The sequence below is a fragment of the Mobula hypostoma genome, chromosome 13, assembly GCF_963921235.1.
Source record: "Mobula hypostoma chromosome 13, sMobHyp1.1, whole genome shotgun sequence".
NCBI classification, from domain to species: domain Eukaryota; kingdom Metazoa; phylum Chordata; class Chondrichthyes; order Myliobatiformes; family Myliobatidae; genus Mobula; species Mobula hypostoma.
In genome coordinates, this window is record NC_086109.1 from 37890739 (window position 1) to 37912417 (window position 21679).

Here is a 21679-nt window from a genome sequence, read left to right on the forward strand (position 1 = left end):
TCTAGGTCATTTATAAAAATCACGAAGAGAAGGGAGCCCAGAATGGATCCCTGAAGCACACCACTGGTCAACAAACTCCATGCAGAATGTGACACATCTACAACCACACTTTGCTTTCTGTGGGCAAGCCAATTTTGTATTCACAAAGCAATGTTCCCTTGGATCCCATGCCTCCTTACTTTCTCAATAAGCCTTGCATGGGGTACCTTATCAAATGCCTTGCTGAAATCCATATACACTACATCTACTGCTCTACCTTCATCAATGTGTTTAGTCACATCCTCAAAAAATTCAATGTCTTTGACAAAGCCATGCTGACTATTCTTAGTCATATTATGCCTGTCCAAAGTTCCTAAATCCTGCCTCTCAGGATCTTCTCCATCAACTTACCAACCACAAAAGTAAGACTCTCTGATCTATAATTTCCTGGGCTACCTCTACCTTTCTTGAATAAGAGAACAATATCCGCAACCCTCCAAACCTTCAAAACCTCTTGCATCCCCATTGATGATGCAAAGATCATCACCAGAGGCTCAGCAATCTCCTCCCCAACCTCCCACAGTAGCCTGGGGTACATTTCCTCCGGTCCTGGAGACTTATCCAACTCGATGCTTTCCAAAAGCTCCAGCACATCCTCTTTCTTAATATCTATATGCTCACACTTTTCAATCTGCTGAAAGGCATCCTTACAATCGCCAAGGTCATTTTCCGTAGTGAATACTGAAGCAAGGTATCCATTAAGTACCTCCGCTATCTCTTCCGGTTCCATTCATACATTTCTACTGTCAGCCTTGATTGGTTCTATTCTCTCATGTCTTATCCTCTTGCTCTTCACATACTTGTAGAATGCCTTGGGGTTTTCCTTAATCCTGTCCGCCAAGGCCTTCTCATCGCCACTTTGTGGCTCTTCTAATTTCATTCTTAGCTCCTTCCTGCAAGCCTTATAATCTTCTAGATCTCTATCATTACCTAGTTTTTTGAACCTTTCATAAGCTTTTCTTCTCTTCTTGACTAGATTTTCAACAGGCTTTATGCACCATAGTTCCTGTACCCTACCATTCTTACTCAGTCTCATTGGAATGTACCTATGCAGAACACCACGCAAATATCCCCTGAACATTTGCGATATTTCCACTGTACATTTCCCTAAGAACATCTGTTCCCAATTTCTGCTTCCAAGTTCCTGCCTGAAAGCTTCATATTTCCCCTTACTCCCATTAAACACTTTCCTAACTTGTCTGTTCCTATCCCCTTCCAATGCTATGGTAAAGGAGATAGAATTGTGATCACTATCTCCAAAATGCTCTCCCACTGAGAGACCTGACACCTCACCAGGTTCATTTCCCATTACCGGATCAAGTACAGCCTCTCCTCTTGTAGGTTTACCTACATATTGTGTCAGGAAGCCTTCCCGAACACAGCTAATAAACTCCACACCATCTAAACTCCTTGCTCTAGGAGATGCTCATCAATATTTGGGAAATTAAAATCTCCCACCACGACAAACCTGTTATTACTACACCTTTCCAGAATTTGTCTCCTTATCTGCTCCTCGATGTCCTTGCAAGTTTTCTCTGCAATTAGCTCAGGCATAACTATTCTAAGGAAAATATTTAAATATATATTTGTAAACAAAATATTGAGTAATGAAATCATAACAATGTTTGAAAATACCCCAACTTAATGTTATTATGGGCAACTGATGTTTCATAAGTCTTTTTAAATTTGATGCTTAACTGTTTTCTTTGAACATCGACTTCTCTAACTTCCTCTAATGCCCCACCTCCCCCTCATACCCCATCAGTTATTTATTTTTATACACACATTCTTTCTCTCACTCTCTTTTTTCTCCCTCTGTCCCTCTGACTATACCCCTTGCCCATCCTCTGGTTCCCCCCCTCCCCCTTGTCTTTCTCCCCAGACCTCCTGACCCATGATCCTCTCATATCCCTTTTGCCAATCACCTGTCCAGCTCTTGGCTCCATCCCTCCCCCTCCTGTCTTCTCCTATCATTTTGGATCTCCCCCTCCCCCTCCCACTTTCAAATCTCTTACTAACTCTTCCTTCAGTTAGTCCTGACGAAGGGTCTCGGCCTGAAACGTCGACTGTACCTCTTCCTAGAGATGCTGCCTGGCCTGCTGCATTCACCAGCAACTTTGATGTGTGTTGCTTGAATTTCCAGCATCTGCAGAATTCCTGTTGTTTGTGTTTTCTTTATCTGTTTTTTTTGGTGGTAACAGTATCTTCGTGTTTTTTTTTCATTTTTAATAGCATCACTCACATGCTAACAGTGGCTCAATACCATTCTCAGCTGTGAGTCCAGGGTTGTCTATTCAAGCTCCATTGGAATGAATGAAGCACACAATGTAAAATCTAACTGACATGTAAATATAGTATTTAGGAAGCACTCTCATCACAGAGATAGTACCTTTTAGATCTGTGGTAAACCATATTTGATTGTAAAAGATGTCTTGACACTGTGTAATGAATAGCCAGGAACATTACTGGAGCTTGAGCTAATAATACCTCAATAAAAATAATCAAAAGGATCATTTGCAAATCAATTGTATGCTACTTTGTGCAAATTACCTGCTATGTTCTACATTATAATTGCAATGACACTTTAAAAGTAGTTAAATTAATGTTAAGCACTTTAAGATTTCATGAGGTTATCAAAAGCGTTACAATAATTCAGGTTTCTGTTCTTCTTGTAAATGAGTAACAAATGCATTTTGTGGATATTTACTGTCATGCAGTACAAAGAAAAGAACTATTGATTGCATCTTATCCTCTTCCAAAATATCAAAGCTTATTAACATAATTATTTTTTCTGGAAATTGTTTGTTACTTACAGCTCTTCTAAGAAGTGAAGCCCTTCAAAAGAATTCGGCTGCAGGTCATTGATATTGTTCATGCTCAAGTCGCTGCCAAGACAGTGGAAAAAAGACAAAAAAAAATGGATAAGTGGTAATTAGCTTTGAAAGAAGTCTGTTCAATGTTCGTAGATATATGCCCTTTCATTGTCATTTTCAATTTTATTTTATTGTCCATTCAGTCCAACAAACAGAGATAAATTGGTGTTTCTCTGCTTTGCCACTATTACTTTTGAACCATGTGATCCTCGTTTCATCTGGAAGATACATTGTTTCTTTCCTGATTAAAATAATCTCTTATGAATATCATTCAAATGTAAAGTGCACTTTGAAGGAAATAAAAAGCAGATGTCAAGAACAAGAATAAAGGAAAAATTTCCCTCGTCGACTATGTCAATAACAAGTAGCACCAAGGCTGCACACTGTTTAAAGAAGCCTTTAAAGACTATTGCTGCAGGGGTCCAGGCCACTTCTGGCGCCATGATATTCTAAAATTGTTTACTGTATGTCAGTGAGACAATCCATATTCATAAAACTCCTTCCAAAAGCATGGGAGCTTTATTTAAACATTATATTGATCATGTTTCAATACTTTTCCACACATTCGTATTGATCACCAAGAAACATGGTGGTTGATGCATTTCTTATGCGGTTCGAGCATGTTCATTTGTACGTCACATTGCATTTTCCTATTTTGGCTCAATCACCTTCTGGCAATTCAGCTGTTTACAAACAGTATCACAATAGTGTTGGGGTAAACATGGTAGTGTAGCAGCTAGCATAACATTTTACGTTGCCAGTGATCAAGATTCAATTCCTGCCATTGTGTGTATGTCCTTCCCATGACCACATGGGTTTCCTCCAGGTGCTCCGGTTTCCTCCCACATTCCAAAGACGTACGGGTTAGTAAGTTGTGGGCGTGCCATGTCGGCACCAAAAGCATAGCGCCACTTGCGGGCTGCCCCCAGCACATCCTCAGACTGTATTCGTTGTTGATAAAAGCAACACTGCATCACAAACAAGAGAATATCTGCAGATGCTGGAAACCCTAAGCAACACACACAGAATGCAATAGGAACTCAGCAAACAAGGCAGCATCTATGGAAAAGAGTAAACAGTCGATGTTTCGGACTGAGACCCTTCATCAGGACACTTTGCTGTATGTTGCGATGTCTCAAAGTACATGTGACAAATGAGGCTAATTTTAAATCTTTAGGTGTGCAAGGTAGTGTGCAAGGTAATGCACGGGTTGCAAGGTAATGTAACGGTTAGCACAATCATTTACAACACCGGCTGTATAAGAATGGCAGTCTGTAAGGAGTTTGTACGCTCTCCCTTTGATCTTGTGGGTTTGCTCCCACATTCTAAAGGATGTATGGTTAGAGTGACAGGGTTACGGGCAGGCTTTGTTGGCGCCAGAAGCACGGCGAAATTTGCAGCTGCTCAGCACAATAATTGATGATTTGATTAGACGTGAAACAATGCATTTCACTGCACGTGACAAACAATGCTAATACTTGAAAATCATTATGTAGTCATGTAGCAAGGAAGCAGTCTGTTCAGCCCATCGAGCGCTTGCTGAACACTAACCTTCATATAAGAGCCCCAATATTTTTCTCCCCACATTCCCATCAATTCCAAGTTGATTTTACCAGCTATCCACACACCAGGGGCCATTTATGGCGGCTAATTGAGCTACAAACCTGCATGCCTTCGAAATGCGGGTGGAATCTGGAGAACTCAGGGGAAACCCAAGTGGTTTCAAGGAGAATGTGCAAATTGCATATAGACTGCTCCAGAGCTCAGGATCAAACGTGGGTCATTGGAACGGTGTCAGCCAGCTGTGTCGCTGCATCGCCCTTCACCTCCTCATCCAAGCCTGCTGTGACTTGGGAATTCGTAATTGTTTTCAGAATCGATTTGTATTGCAGCACAGTTCAGGCAGGATCACAGCAGGAATGACAAGGTTACCAATTGTACAATGTTGTCTTCCGTCTCAAAATCTTCAAAGATTTCAGGGTAATCTACCGCATATTTAATATAATTCATCTTCAGTCCTGAAAAACTTCCTGATTTTTGTTAAAAGGATCCATAAAGCAGGTGTAAGTTCAAACAACAGCAACAAAGATTAATTCTGATGGAAATGATCTGTTAACTTCACATGATTTCAAGTTTTCAAACAGCTTATCGTAATTAAAGTTCTCCCTGTGTTTAAAATATATATAATGTCTGAAAGATTTGTAGGGCTTAGGCATTGTGTTAATTTTATGTTAATATGTCAGATTGTGCAGGATTCTTCCTGTACTACTCCCCACTGCATAGTTTTTGCAGCTTTTAATGTCATCGCAGTGTTGCTCTCCACTGTCCCAAATAGAATCAGAATTAGAATCAGGTTTATTATCACTGTCATTATGAGTTTTAGTGGAGCAGTACAGTGCAAGAAATAATTTTAAAAATATCATGTAACAGATCAATAAACAGTGCAAAATGGAATAGTGAGGTCATGTCCCTGTCAGAAGGCCACTATGTTTAAAGATTGGATGGCGGAGTGGAAATATATCTCTACCAAAGGGAATGTATGGCACTCCTTCCCTCCGCTAGCCTGTAGTTCACCCTAGGCACCTGCTTAGCCCCCCCCCACCCCCCGGATCAGGGTCACGTGAAGCCGTGGGAGCAGGTGGTAGATGGTCGTATGAGCACCAGGTACATATCACAAGTCCTGGTTATGCAACCACTGACACCAGGCAAACAATCTTAGCAGAGTATTGATAATGGCTGGGGTCACCTGTTTTGTAAAGACACTGCTCATGATCACCTAAGTCATATGACATGGCACACGATGATGATGATGGTTAAAGGACATGGACAGAGGTCTGGATTGTGCTAAGCAGTGGGAAATTGATAGACTGCAGATCCCACTGGCTGCTGGTAATTAGATACTGGGACAGATCATATTGTCAGCTAGTTAGTTTTTCTTGTGGTCAAGTAAGGCGCATTGCCTGCAATATAGAGATTCAAACAATGAAAACACAATATTCACTTGCCTGGACCCTGGCATCTTACATGACGCACTTCCAGTGTTTGAAGTACCAGCGTTGGGAGTGGTTTTCACTCCATTCTGCAACAGGCTTTGAAGGCACAATCATTGTTTCATTAAGATTGTGTCATTCTGACCCAATCATCATTGAGTCATAATGACGCATTCAGTGTTTTAGGAACAGCTTCTTTCCCTCCACCATCAGATCTCTAAATGATCCATGAACCCATTGGTTCTCCATTTATTAAAAAGCTGATACACTCAATCTTTCAGTTCTCAAATAAGTTCCTTGATCTAAAGACATGCCTGTTTCTCATTTGACTGAGATTTATTATTGGACTTCATCAGCAAACCACAATTATAAATAATTAAGCTGTATAATATTCTCTCTATTTATTAATGTACAAATGTTTGCATTTGATCTTGCAGAGATATTCTTGTTCTTCTATTGCTTTACTTGAATGTGCATTTGCAAGTTAGTATTGTTATGTTCACATTTACAGTAATTGAGCTTTGTAAATAAGCAAAAAATAAGGCCCTCCAGTGGGAATCAGGATAATTACTTTTAATTACTATGTTTTCCTTAATTTAGATTAAACAACCCTAGAAGTATCTGTTGTCTGGTTCCCATAACCATCTAAAAGTAAAAATAGTCCTGACAGACACTGTGATTGTCTGTCATACAGAAACATACAGAAATAGGACCTTTTCACATTTCATAGACTTTCAAGCAAAACGGATAATAACTTCACTGGAAGAAATAATTAAGATCACCTGGCCCTAACTTTGTGCATGAACATCAATTATTAAGGAATAATTTGTGCAAAATTCTGATTATATTAGCAACCCTCACCACACATCACCTCCATGCATGGATCTCACATTTGGTGCAGTAAACCATTTTACTATAGTGGCTCAGCAATTGCATTCAGAGTTCAGAAAGAATTCTAGAAGATTTGGTATTATTGAATTAGTCATTTCAGCAAACATCCTATTGGAAGATACATTTTTTTTCAGATACAGCTTTAAGCTTAGTATCAGTTAGTTCAACTAGCTGTTTTTAATTTGAGATTGACAGCAAACTCAGCATTTACTGAACATCCCTAATGGCCATTGAGAAGATATTGGGTGAACATAGAGAAGGGGGGTGGGCTAGTGGTAGGAAGCTGTCAAGACATTAAGCAATGGAAGATTGAACAGTCAAATTAAAGTTGAAGTATCAAGGACAAAGATCTGGTGTTCACAGGAATTTAATGATAATTGAAACAATTTAAAATTCTATCTTTCACTAAGTACAGTGAAATGGATTCATCCCATCCCTCACCAATCCACGATTTCTAATGCCCTCCCACAACTTCACATTGCCACTACCCACATTTTCATCTCAATGTTCTGACAGAATGCCTGATATTCAAACCATGGCAAACACATTACCCTGGCATTTTTCAGGACATGCATGTGCAGACTGTCCTCTCTCTGACACAAGGCACAGGACCAGAGCTGGCAGAGGCAGACTGGTGAGGCACAAATGTGGATTCAATGGCTGATTCTTTAGAAGAAGGTAGTGTTGGTAACGATGGAAACAGTGGTAAATTGATGGAACATGGATACATGTACTATCCCCTTTCTCACTCATTACACAAAACTCTTCTGTTATAAAAATGATTCATAGTGTATGTTCGCATTTTTCAATTCATTGCCGCTATATAGCTCCACTTCTACCACTGCTACATAACTACTTTTCTCTTTTCAGATCGTCAAAAACTCCTTCCTAGCCAAATACATATTGAAAGTATTGTTTAATAGTTCAGAATAATAAAAAAAATCCACAAATGGCAAAATTATGTTTAGAATTTGGGAAATTTTAAGAGAATCTAACAATTCTAACTGGCTACATCACCATCTGATTTGGGGAGAGGGTTGTTGCTACTGCTCAGGATCGAAGTAAGCTTCAGAGAGTTATAAAATTAGTCTGTAAATTAACCTTCTGGGAGTCTTGCATGAGGACTCCTAAGTTCCTCTGCACCTCTGAAGTTTGAACCTTCTCCCCATTTAGATAATAGTCTGCACTATTATTCCACTTACCAAAATGCATTACCCAACATTTCCCAACACTGCGTTCCATCTGCCACTTTTTTGCCCATTCTTCGAATTTGTTTAAGTCCTGCTGAAATCGCACTGCGGCCTCAGCAATACTTACCTCTGCACCTATCTTCATATCATCCACAAACTTTGCCACAAAGCCATCAATTCCATTATCAAAATCATTGATAAACAAAGTAGCAGTCCCAATACTGATCCCTGAGGAACACCACTAGTCACTGGCAGCCAACCAGAAAAGTTTCCCTTTATTCTCACTCGCTACCTCCTGCCTGTCAGTCATTCTTTTATCCACGCCAGTATCTTTCATATTACACCATAGGACTTAATCTTATTAAGCAGCCTCATGTGTGGCACCTTATCAAATGCCTTCTGAAAATCCAAGTGAATGACATCCACTACCTCCCTTTTATCCACCCTGCTTGCTACTTCCTTGAAGAACTCTACCAGATTTGTCAGGTAAGGTTTCCCTTCACAGAAACCATGCTGACTTTGACTTATTTTATCATTTGTCTCCATACCCCAAAACCTCATCCTTAATAGACTCCAACACTTTCCCAATCACTGAGTTTAGGCTAACTGCCCTATAATTTCCTTTCTTTTGTCTTCCTCCCCTCTTAAAGAGTGGAGTGACATTTGCAACCTCCCAGTCCTTCAGGACCATGCCAGAATTAAGTTGTTCTTGAACGTGCATGACAAGTGCATTGGATATCTCTTCAGCAACCTCTCTCAGGACTCTGGGATGTAGTCCATCTGGTGCAGGTGACTTAACCACCTTCAGACCTTTCAGTTTGCCTGAATGACACTCACTCCTGCACTCTGGCAATTAAATGATTGGCCATTTAATTACTAATTTAATTGGATCGGCAGAACAATGCGGGCTGTTCTGTGTTCTATATGCTGCCTCCCTCATGTCAAGATCAGGAGTGCCTCAGGTTGCAGTTGAGGGGCTTTCTGAAAAGCCAATGCCATGGTGCATTTGAATACTAATGACATGGGTTAAAGAAAAGGAATGAGGTCCTGCAAATAACTTTAGGAAGTCAGTTAACAAATTTAAGAAGACTATGACTAGCGGTATACCACATGGATAGAAACTAGGACATTTACTGTTTGTTGTACATTAATAACCAAGCTGAGTGTTGCCACTTGGCCAAGTGGTTAAGGCATTCATCTAGTGATCTGAAAGTTACTAGTTCGAGCCTTGGCTGAGGCAGCATGTTGTGTCCTTGAGCAAGGCACTTAACCACACATTGTTCTGCTGTATGGGTCCTAATGCCCTTCCCTTGGACAATATGGGTGGCGTGGAGAGGGGAGACTTGAAGCATGGGCAACTGCGAGTCTTCCATTCAACCTTGCCCAGGCCTGCGCCTTGGAAACCTTCCAAGGCACAAATCCATGGTTGCACGAGACTAACGGATGCTGATAATAACTAAGCTGTGAATGGGGAAGAGATTTCAGTGCTTCTTACTTCAGTTATAAGTTCCATGCAAGCTGTAAGACATCAGTAAGGTAACCTGCTGGTACTCTCGGAATTAAAGTGTGAAAATTGGATTAGAGGGCTTCCAGCAAAATTAGATGCCTGTCAGGGAGTGAGCATCTCAGACCACAAATAAATGGGATTTTGGAGGACTGGAGATTCACAAAAATAATTGGGCACTTGCTGTATCTTTATATGCTTCATGAAACTGATCAGATTTGTGCTGTGCATTCTGTGCATCTCAGATGAGAATCACAGTCCTACTTAGAAACTAAGTCATTCATGTGGTGTCTTCCTCTCTGTCAAACTTTCAAAACTTCTTAGTCAATTAAGTACTTTCAAAGTGTGACCATGATTGTAAAGAAAGAAAAATTGCTCCCTATAGCTACATAGGCAGTTGTGGTTCAGTTAGACCCAACCCTGTATCAGATGATTCTATGTGCAAGTCCTACTTGACCACTAAATACCTAGCTGCACTTCTGCGTCAGATATTAAACTGACCCTCCACCTGCTCTCTCAGATGGATGTAAAAGACTCCAAGGGAATTTATTGAAGAAAAATAAGAGTTATTTTCCTGGTGTCTGGCTACTATTTATCTCTCAAGTGTCATTTACACAAAGTAGTTTTTCTGACTATTATTGTGTAGCTATTTATTGGAACAACACATTTGCTGATTGGCTTGTTATGTCTGTGGGTTTACAACTGATTTTATTTGAAAAGTGCTTCCTGAATAATAAAGGTATTTAATTGATATATTTTAGTGATTTTGATTTAAGGATAAATATTGCGAATAAATGAGGATGGATCTCAGGGATTGCTATTAGTTTTGTTTGATACATAGTGTGATTTGGATTTGAACTAGACTGCCTGGGGTAATAGTGGAGGCAGTTGGAGGTGTAGTTTTCAAAATGTTGTTGATAAAGAATCTGAAGCTAAAGAATTTGCAAGTTGCTTGGAAGAGATCAGAGGAATCTGATTAACTAGATTGCTTTTATATAGAACTAGTACAGCATTGATAGACTAAATAGCCTCCATGTAAATTGTAACCATTCTGCAACTCTTATATATTTAAAAAGGGAAAAAAAAACACAGAACATCGGCTGGTATGAGCTGGAGCAGAACATGGGAAGAGAAGTATTGCAGTGAGGTCAACAACAGCACTAATTAGTCAACCAAGTCAAAACCTGAGATGAACCAGCACTTAATAGCTGAATGCTTGGTGCAGTGAAGATAAATAACAGGTTAACAAGGTTTAAATAAGTATTAAGATGAGCACTTCAGCCATGTTATCTTTACTTTATCTTTAATTTACTAAAGAGATCTATAACTTAAAAATCTTGCAAAAATTGATTTTGTCAAATATTGAAATGTTACAAAATTAAGTGAAAAATAAACATGAAAACTTTTTAAACCTAACACCAAAGCTCATTTATCATTCTTGTTGACAAACTTATTCATGCTAAATGAAATACAGCCCTCTTCATTAAAAAAAAGTTTTCTGTTTGCATGACACAGCAAGTCTATGCTGTGTTCAGGAATGGCAATTCAAAGAGACAGATCTTTGAAGTTGACTTAGCAACATTTTAAAGAATAAGAGTAACTGAAAGTATGCTTTAATCTGAGGATCAGATTTCATCATCAAAGTCACAAAGTTCCTGAGGTACCATTACCTGCATACACCTAAGTGCTTTGTTACACAGGGAAGTTGACTTCTCTATCATGTACTTCTTTGAGGGCTAACATTCAATGCTCAGATCCATGCTGTTTGGTAAACAGAAAAACAAACTCAAAGCCATCTCCAGGAAACAACTGGAAAATTAAAACCATGGAAGAGAATCAAAGGAAAAGGAGGTCAATTCAATAACACACTTATTACATCTCTTACTGATTTTAAAGTAAAATAAATGATTTGCTCTTCAGTGACCTCAGAAGTTTGAAAAAGTATGGAGAAATAATTAAGCTCTGTTTCTTCTTTATAAATTTCAATGACAATTTATTGTGTTTCTTTTAATAGCACTCAATTACATCCATTAAACTTGCAAAAAGGCAAGTCAGGATAAAAAGTGTTGTTTTGTGGCACAGTGCATACTAGGTTTTAGTGAAAATATTATTTTTTTGGCTGCCCAAGTATCCAAAATTTTGTCCATTGCTGTCTTAATAGAGCTCAGCATCATTATTTTTGTTAATACTTCTTCAGGGCACCTTGGAAGTGTTGCCCCATTAGAAGGGACACTATAATACAGATTCTGGAAATCCAGAGTAACACATATAAAATGCTGAAAGAACTCAGCAGGTCAGGCAGCATCTATGGAGAAGAATAAAGAATCAACATTTCAGGCCTTGGCCTAAAGAAGGGTCTCACCCTGAAACATTGACTCTTTATTCCTTTCCATAGTTGTTGCCTGGCCTGCTGAGTTCCTTCAACCTTTTATGAGTGACAATAAGCTGATACTCTCATGCTCTTAGCGGATACAGAATTGTGCAGAAGTCTGAGGCACGTATAAATAGCCGCGGTACCAAAGACTTTGGCACAGGATTGGATTTATCAACGCGGAGCAGTGAGTTGGTTTGTAAATTTGGCAGAAGAAAGAGATGTTGGTAATGGTGGGGGTAGGGGCTCCGCAGGAGGGATGTAGAGCAGGTGGCTGAGAAGATGTACCAGGGGTGGGGAGCAGTGTAGGTGCAGACACACCCAGCCCAGGAACACCAGGCAAGGTCACTTGAATCCAAATAGATGGTTTATTGATCATTACAGAATATCTCTATGGTGCTTCCTGCTTGCTCCAATCGCGCTTTCACTTTTCCCAACCATGATTTCCCTCTCCCGGCCTCCCTCTCATTCTCAGTCCACAATAGATATTCATATCAGAATCAGGTTTATCATCACTCATTAGAAAGAGGTGACATAGTGTCGAAAGGTGTTGAATTGTTGTGGGTAGAGCTAAGGAACTGCAAGGGTAAAAAGACACTGATGGGAGTTATACACAGACTCCCAAACAGTGGTAAGGATGTGATCTACAAATTACAATGAGAGATAGAAGCGCATGCCAAAAGGCCAGTGTCACAATTGCCATGGGGGATTTCAATATGCAGGTAGATTGGGAAAATCAGGTTGGTGCCGGATCCCAAGAGGGGAGATTTCTAGGATGTCTAGGAGATAGCTTATTTAGAGTAGCTTGTAGTTGAGCCCACAAGGTGACCAGCTATTCTGGATTTGGTGTTGTGTAATGAACTGGAATTGATTAGAGAGCTTAGGGTAAAGGAACCTTTAGGGGCCTAATGATTATAATATAATAAAATTCACCCTGAAATTTGAGAAGCAGAAGCTAAAGGCAGATTAGTGGAGTAAAGGGAATTACCAAAGCATGAGAGAGGAGTTGGCTAAAATTGATTGGAAAAGAACAATGGCAGGGATAACGGCAGAGCAGCAGTGGCTGAAATTTCTGGAAGCAATTCGGAAGGCACAGGATATATACATCTCCAAAAGGAATAAGTATTCTAATGGCAAGCTGACATAACCGTGGCTAATAAGGGAAGCCAAAACCAACATAAAAGCCAAAGAGAGGGCATATAAAAGAACAAAAAATTAGTGGGAAGTTAGAGGATTGGGAAGCTTTTAAAAACCAATAGAAGTCAGCTAAAAAAGTCATTAAGAAGGAAAGGATGGAATACAAAAGTAAGCTACCCAATAATATTAAAGAGGATACCAAAAGTTTCTTCAGATACATAAAATGTGAAAGAGAGGCGAGAGCAAATGTCAGACCACTGAAAAACGATGCTAGAGAGGTAACAATGGGGGACAATAAAATAGTGGATGAACTGAAAAAGTATTTTACATCAGACTTCATTGTGGAAGACTCTAGCAGTATGGTGGATGGTCCAGAGTGTCAGAGGGTCAGAAGAGTGTGAAGCTGCCATTACTTGGGAGAAAGTTGTTGGAAAACTGAAAGGTCTGGAAGTAGATAAGTTATTTGGACCAGATGGTGTACACCCCAGGGTTCTGAAAGAGGTAGCTGAAGAGATTGTAGAGACATTAATCATAATCTTTCAAGAATCACTAGTTTCTGGAATGGTTCTGGATGAATGGAAAATTGCAAATGTCACTCCAATTTTCAAGAAGGGAGAGAGGCAGAAGAAAGGAAATTATAGGCCAGTTAGTCTGACCTTGGGAAGATGTTGGAATTGATTGGAAAGGATGTAGTCTTGGGGTACTTGGAGGCACATGATAAAATAGGCCATTGTCAGCATGGTTTCCTCAAGGGATAATCTTGCCTGACAAATCTGTTGGAATTCTTTGAAGAAATAGCAAGTAGGATAGACAAAGGAGAATTGGTTGATGTTATGTACTTGGATTTTCAGAAGGTCTTTGACAAGGTGCTAGACATGAGGCTGCTTAACAAGTTAAGAGCCCTTGGTATTACAGGAAAGATTCTGGCATGGAGAGAACATTGGCTGATTGGCAGGAGGCAAAGAGTGGGAATAAAGGGAAACTTTTCTGGTTAGCTGCTGGTAACCAGTGGTGTTCTACTGGGGTGTATGTTAGGACTGCTTCTTTTTACATTATATACCAATGACTTGGATGATGGAATCAATGACTTTGTTGCAAAGTATGCCGATGATATCAAGATAGGTGGAGGGGCAGGTAGTTTTGAGGAAATAGAGAGGCGACAGAAGGATTAGACAGATTAGGAGAATGGGCAAAGAAATAGCAGATGGAAAACAATGTTGGGAAATATACGAACATGCACTTTGGTAGATGGAATAAAATGGTGTATTTCTAAATGGAGAGAAAATTGAAAAATCTGAGTTGCAAAGGTACCTGGCATTCCATAAAGGTTAATTTGTAGCTTAAGTCTGTGGTGAGGAAGGCAAGTGCAATGTTAGCATTCATTTTGAAGAGGGCTAGAATATAAGAGCAAGGATGTAAAGTTGAGGCTTTATAAAGGACAGGTGAGGCCTCACTTGGAGCATTGTGAGCAGTTTTGGGCCCCTTAGCTTTGAAAGGATCTGCTGACATTGCTGAGGGTTCAAAGGAGGTTCACAAAATAAATCCAGGATTGAATGACTTGTCATACAAAGAGCATTTGATGGCTCTGAGCCTATATTCACTAGAATTCAGAAGAATGAGAGGTGACCTAAATGAAACCTATTGAATGGTGAAAGATCTTGATACAGTGGATGGGGAGAGGATGCTTCCTGTGGTGGGAGAGTCTAGGACCAGAGGACACGGCATCAGAATAGAGGGGCGTCCTTTTAGAACGGAGGTGAGAAGGAATTTCTTTAGCCAAAGAGTGGTGAATCTGTGGAATTCATTGTCACAGGCAGCTGTGGAGTTGAGGTCATTGAGTGCATTTAATGAGGAGGTGTTTATGTATATTTAAAGCAGAGGTTGATAGTTTCTTGATTGATCAGGATATGAATGGATACGGGAAGGCAAGAGATTGGAGCTAAGAGGGAAAATGGATCAGCCATGATGAAATGGTGGAGCAGACTCGATGGGCCAAATGAGCTAATTCTGCTCCTATATCTTATGGTCTTATATGTCATGATATTTGTATTTTTTTTGTGGCCGCAGCATAGTGAAATCCATAAAATTACGACAGTACTGTGTAAAAGTCTTAGGCACCCTTGCTATAGATATGTGCCTAGGCCTTTTGCTCAGTACTGTATCAGGACCCCAGCAATAGGTTTGGAACTGTTCAAAATTATTAAAGTGTAGAAAAGAAAAGATAGATTCTTCAAAACTTCAGTGTTGTTCTATTTTAGTGCCGTTAAGATCCAGCAGTATAATGGACTTAAACATTTTCCATTTCTATTCTTAATCATGCTGGTCCTGTCTGTTAATATTTCTACCATGCTTACAAACTATTCAATCTAATCTCATACACAGCCAAGACCACCAAGCACTAAGTCGGTCAACCATATAATCAGAGAAATGTCCATTTCTACAAATTCAAATTTAAGCAGATATCAGCCAATAAAAGGGTGATCTAACCATATCTTACAAACAGAGTGCCTTTTTTTTAAAAAAAAGGACAACAATCTAAAGGGTTAAACCCACAGCGCGTTCCCTTCCCTATCTTTATAAAACAGCCATTGTTCCAACGACAACGTTAGTGCACAGGTCTTCAGAACAATCTTTCTTTCTTTTTTCCTTTTCTCCTTCTAACTCAGTGGTTCCCAAACTGGGGTCCATGGACCCCTTGCTTAATGATATTGGTTCATGGCAAAAAAAAGGTTAGAAACCCCTGCAACCGTTTCCATCAGTTCACCAGAGATTAAGGCATCCGCTAGTCTTGCGAGACCATGGATCTGCGCCTGGAAAGTCTTCATTCTCCAGGGCACAGGCCTGGGCAAGGTTGTATGGAAGACCAACAGTTGCCCATGCTGCAAGTCTCCCCTCTCCACGACACTGATGTTGTCCAAGGGAAGGGCAAGGGCCGATACAGCTTGGCACCAGTGTCATCACAGAGCATTGTGTGGTTACGTGCCTTGCTTAAGGACACAACACGCTGCCTCAGCTGGGGCTCGAACTCATGACCTTCAGGTCGCTAGTCGAATGCCTTAACCACTTGGCCACGTGCCCACAGTTCACCAGAGAAGTACAGGGTAAAAGACAGAAAAAAAAGATGAAGAACATCTATTACAATAGTGACTTCTATATACTGTACTTAGTATGTTTCAAACCATAAATTAATGAACTAGCTTTCTAGTGGAATGCAGGAGTGCAGTAGCCGATTTAAAGATATAGATTAGCTTTATTTATGACATGTACATTGAAACGCAAAGCAAAATCATTGTTTGCATCAAATTAAATCAGTGAGGATTGCACAGGGCAGCCCACGAGTGCCACAATGCTTCCAGTACCAACACAGCATATCCGCAGCTCACAAACACTAGTCGTTCATCTTTGGAATGTGGGAGGAACCCAGAGCACCAGGAGGAAACCCACATGGTCACTGGCAGAAGTGCAACCTCCTTCCATGGACCATGATAGCATGAACATGTCAGAAAAGACTTCAGTCAATGTCTTTATTAAAAAGAGTAACTGCATTGCAATTCATATTCGACCAGTTGTGCTTAGCATGCTATGTAGTGACAGCAATGCAGCATGTACCATTTCCATAGCTCATTGCTTTTCCTCAATGGAATGCATTTCAGTGACAGGGTACATCCTATTCCTGCTGTCACGGACCAGAAATGAGGTTCTAGGTAAACATTTCCATTGCTAGCAATTGCTCATTAAGGTGTTATCTTGGATTATATGCTGAAGCTTTAAAAACCAACCTGAACCCCAGTCTCCTGCTTCAAAAACAACAATGTTTGAATTAAGCAAAGCTATCAGTTTTTAGATTTTAAAGTGAGAAAAGGTATATTACTATTTTAATGGTGAGGAATGACAACTATGAGTGAATTAAGCTCTCTAGTACAATAATACATTTTGATTCTTAAGGTCAAACCTCTGACCATCTTAAGAGTGAAGGTTGCAGACTGTTTGAGCATTTACACTACCTTCAAAGTTCGAAGTGAATTTATTATCAAAGCTCATGTATGTCACCATATCCTACCCTGGGAATTTCGTGGGCATTCACAGTAAATACAAAGAAACGCAAGAGAATTAATCAGAAACAGCACACAAGATTGATAAACAACCAATGTACAGAAGACACCAAACTGTGTAATACAGAAAGAGAGAAAAAAACCAAAATAATAATAATAAATAAATAAGCAATAAATATCGAGAACATGAGATAAAGAGTCCTTGAAAGTAGATTGTGGGAGCAGTTCAGAGTTGGAGTGATTGAAGCTAAGTTAATTTATCCCCTCTGGTACAAGAGCCTGATGACTGAGAGGTCTCTGAACCTGGTGGTGTGGATCCTGAGACTTCTGCACCTCCTTCCTAATGGCAGCAGTGAGAAGAGTGCATGGTCTAGATGGTGGGGGTCTTTGATGATGGATGCTACTTTCCTGTGACAGTGCTCCTTGTAGATGTGCACAATGGTAGGGAGGGTTTTACCTGTGATGGACTGGGCTGTGTCCATTATTTTTTGTAGGCTTTTGTGTTGAGGGGCATTGGTGCTTCCATACAAGCCCATGTACCAGTTAGTATAATTTCCACTGAATCTATATATACATTTTACTTGAGAGCCCATAAGTAGATCAACAGAACGAAGACCATCATCCTCGACCTCGAGGGATAGCCACGACGATATACGTTCATCAAAGTTTTAGATGGCATGCCGAATCTTCGCAATGTTCTAAGAAAGTCGCCGTTGTGGCTATCCCTCGAGGTCGAAGATGATAGTCTTCATTCTGTTGATCTACTTATGGGCTCTCAAGTGGCTTATGAGTCCAACCTTGGCTTTGAAAGTCCTTCCGCATTCAGGACAGGTAGTTCCAGATGGCAGATCAGGCTTTGGTTGTTGCTGCCTCTCTTTCCATTTTCTTCTCTTTTTTTCTAATTCTGCACATCTGTTGGCTTCGAAAGTTGCTGTTCCTTCTCGGATGATGGCTTGCCAGAGTTTCCTGTCCTTGGCATTGGTTTCCCAATTGTTGATGTCGATGTTACATTTCTTCATGTTGGCTTTTAAGACGTCTTTGAATCTCTTCTGTTGTCCGTCTCTTTTATGTTTGCCTTCTTTAAGCTGACAGTAGAAGGTTTCTTTCGGCAGACGTTCGTCTTTCATCCGAACAACATGACCGCTCCATCTTAGTTGGTGCTTGATGACATAGGCTTCAATGCTTGTAGTTTTTGCTTCATTTAGTACACTGATGTTGGTTCTTCTATCTTCCCAGCTGATACTTAAGATGTTTCGAAGACAGCGTCGATGAACTTTTCAAGCGCCTTCAGATGTCGTCGGTATGTTGTCCGGGTTTCTGATGCATACAGGAGCGTTGGGATTACCACTGCTTTGTACACTAACATTTTGGTGTCTGTTCGGATGTCATGATTATGAAAGACTCTTGTTCGGAGACGTCCAAAAGCTGTTCCAGCGGACTTAAGACAATGTTGGATCTCGTCATTAAGGTCGACAGTGGAGGAGAGGTGATTTCCAAGATGCTGAAAGTGGTCTACGTTTTCCAGGGTTTCTAAGAAAGTAGCTGCATTGTCGTGCTTTCTTTGTAACGGCACATATGTGCTGGACCCAAGACAGATCCTCTGAGGTGAAGACACTTAGGAATTAAAGCCCCATTTATCAATAGATTTCTAGAACAATCCAGACGGTACCAAACTCTGAAACAAAGCAAGCAATGCACTATAAATGAATTTTCTGAATCATCAAAAAACAGAGAGTAACTGATCTTTCTCTAGGAAATGTGATGCTGGTGTGAAGATGATATGAATATGTTCTATATGTGCAATATATTCCATTTTTCTCAACTTGTGAAAATGTATTCAGGTATCCTCATCTGTTAGCATTTCACTGTCCTCCACTGTGGCTAGATTTAATGATTCACATTAGGTTATTATGAAATATTTCAGTCTTTACAGCACTGTTAACTTGAATGTATTCTTTTGAAAAATGAGTTGGATACAAGTAATCAGTTTCCAATCTTACTTATGTGGCAATCAATCTTCTAAGGTGAGGACTGCTCTCTTTCATGTTCCCTACAGACAGTCCACCACTTGTGCAGAAAATGCTGATGTTATAAATACTAATTGTGATTAGTTATTGTTGGTTTCTGACAGGCATACTGTGGTTGAGGCCACAAAAATGACAGATTCAATCATCTATTCAAGTAACTTAATATGACAACATTTGAATAAATACTGTTGGTGGGCCATGGGCACACTGTCACAATAATACCATGACAAATACATTTTCTTCACCACAGTCATATTTACAAACATTTTTGTCAAAGTATCAAGAGTCCATTTTTCATTGTTTTCCAAACAATGGCCTGTGACTAGGAGAAAGACTTTGATTGTTTTCTTTCCCAGTTCCAGAAAATGCATGACTAGATTAGAAAAAGTCTCCTTGTATTCCTAAACCATTAGGGGATGAATCCAATCTATTAAATAATTTCATTTAGACTTGAGCTGCTTATGTATTCTGCAGCCCTCAAGCTGAGCCACGGTACTTCAAAATTCATCTTTGCTTGTTTGCACTAAATAGATGATATATTCAGTTTGTTAATACACTTTTCTCCTCTCCTGATTTCTGCTCATAATGAATTCAATAGAATTGAACACCAAGAGTTCTATGTAACCATTTAACATAAGTTCTCAAAAATGAGTTTTTAGCCCAAAGCACTAAAAACCCACAGACATTCAGAAATATAATATATATAGCTTTGGATGCTAATCAGAAAAAAATACATTAGGAAAGCAAGCTATTGAGTAGGTATGCCAGCCCTCAAGCATATTGAAGCCTTAAAGCCCTAAATATGCAAATAGACATCAGAAGAAAGCTTCTCCTTAGGCAGTAGGAATAGAAAGATCTTGACTCAGAGAGGGGGAGAAAAAGAAAACTAGTTTTTAAAATGACGGGAAATGTATTAAAGCTTTTCAATACTTAACTATCAACTTTCCAAACAACCCCTGGTAGAAACAAAGGACGAGGCTAGGAATAGATGAAGTTCCAGATTGGACCATTAATTGTTTCTTTTTCAAGCAAAATTGCCTGGTTTAAGTGTTTCCACTCAGTTTATGGCTTTGTTTTAGATTTCCAGCATCTACAGATTTTGGTTTGATACTTATTCAGACATCCCACCCTGCAAAAACTCATTTCAGGGAGGTAGAACCATCAATTTGTGGGAGACTCCCGGGAGAGGTGGGATGTCTGCAATAGAGTAGCTCCTTAGCAGCCAGCCAGCTAGTTTAAATAACGTTAGCTATGCTAATGAATGAATGGCACCTGTTAAACTCACCTCAACATGTCTTTTACAGTCTTAACCAACCATGGGCAATAGAAAAGTCACTTGAAAATGAATTCTTTACCCTTTACCATTGATGGAAAGGAAGTCATGTGGGATAGTAAACAAGGTTTTGTTATTCCTAGACCCACTTACAAGTTTATTGGCCTGCTATCATGTGAAACCACTGTGAATGGAAAGATATTTTATTCATACTACTTAACACATAGGAGAGTCAGCAGCATCAGAAGTGTAGAGCTGAATGTGACCAGTCCGGTAAAGATGCTGAGAGGAAGATCATTTGCTATAAAGTGCACAGTGACCACAGAACCTAATGCAAGAGTTGAGATTTCCTGGGATTTCCCTGGTAAAGGAAATATTGTATATAATTCCGTGATATTGTACATAATTTGCGGGCATCAGGGAGCCACTATTAATATGTGGGAGACTCCCGGAACTTCCCGGAGAGGTGGGATGTCTGCTTATTGCTTAGCTCCCTGGTGGGCTCTTCTTTTCCAGACACACTCACTCTATAGGCTCTTTCAAAGGAATTAGCTGCTTGGGGAATTGCTGGGTGTTGTATGCAGAAGATAGAATCTTAAGAAGAGGAAAAAGAAGTATCCTAGCCCAATATTTCAGTCATCAGTTTAGCTTCTGGTCATCAACTTGGCACAAAGTTTGCAAATGATTATAAAAACTTGTTCCGGCTACTGTTTTAAGTGGTGTTAATAACAATTTCCTCAGAAAGTTGTTTTTTGGGTAAAGAGAAATTATCAACAAATAATTTATTCTTTTTGCTCTTGCCCACAATGTCCATCCACTATCAATCACAGAACATGACACTCAGGGACTTGGGCTATGTTATATTTTTTTTTGTGTGACTGTATGTTTCCTGCTGTCTCATGTGCTTACTATCTTATATGTGCTAAGTGTGCCTTGTGCTATGTATGACTGTTGGTACAGTGTTTTGCACCTTAGACCCGGAATAACGCTGTTTCATTTGGTTGTATTCATGGGTATCCATGTTTGGTTGAACGACAGTTAAACTTGAACTTGAACTCAAATTGGAATTGGACTTGAGAAGGTAGATTGCCACCGATCTGAAAACAAATACGAAAATCACACAGAAGCCACTGAGTGCATTAACATGCAGTATTTCTCTCTGTTAATATGTTATGAATTATGCAGCAGAGAACTGCCAAAATGGAAAGACGTGATGGATGCCACCTTTGAGAAATATTGGGCAAGGAGAGACATATGGTTAAAAAAAGAGAACATGTATTGACTTAAGTTATTGAGAGGAAAAATCTGGCAGACACCCCTTTGGGAGCACTA

At 39.8% G+C, this 21679-nt stretch overlaps 1 protein-coding gene across 2 annotated transcripts in view; it reads right to left on the reverse strand.

Moving 5' to 3' along the window:
- LOC134355941 (leucine-rich repeat-containing G-protein coupled receptor 6) overlaps positions 1-21679 on the reverse strand; it is a 369855-nt gene that overhangs the window by 244145 nt on the left and 104031 nt on the right. For both annotated transcript variants that reach the window (XM_063066483.1, XM_063066482.1), the window contains exon 2: positions 2853-2924. In XM_063066483.1, the coding sequence (XP_062922553.1) occupies positions 2853-2924 (72 nt within the window). The remainder of the gene's footprint in view (positions 1-2852; positions 2925-21679) is intronic.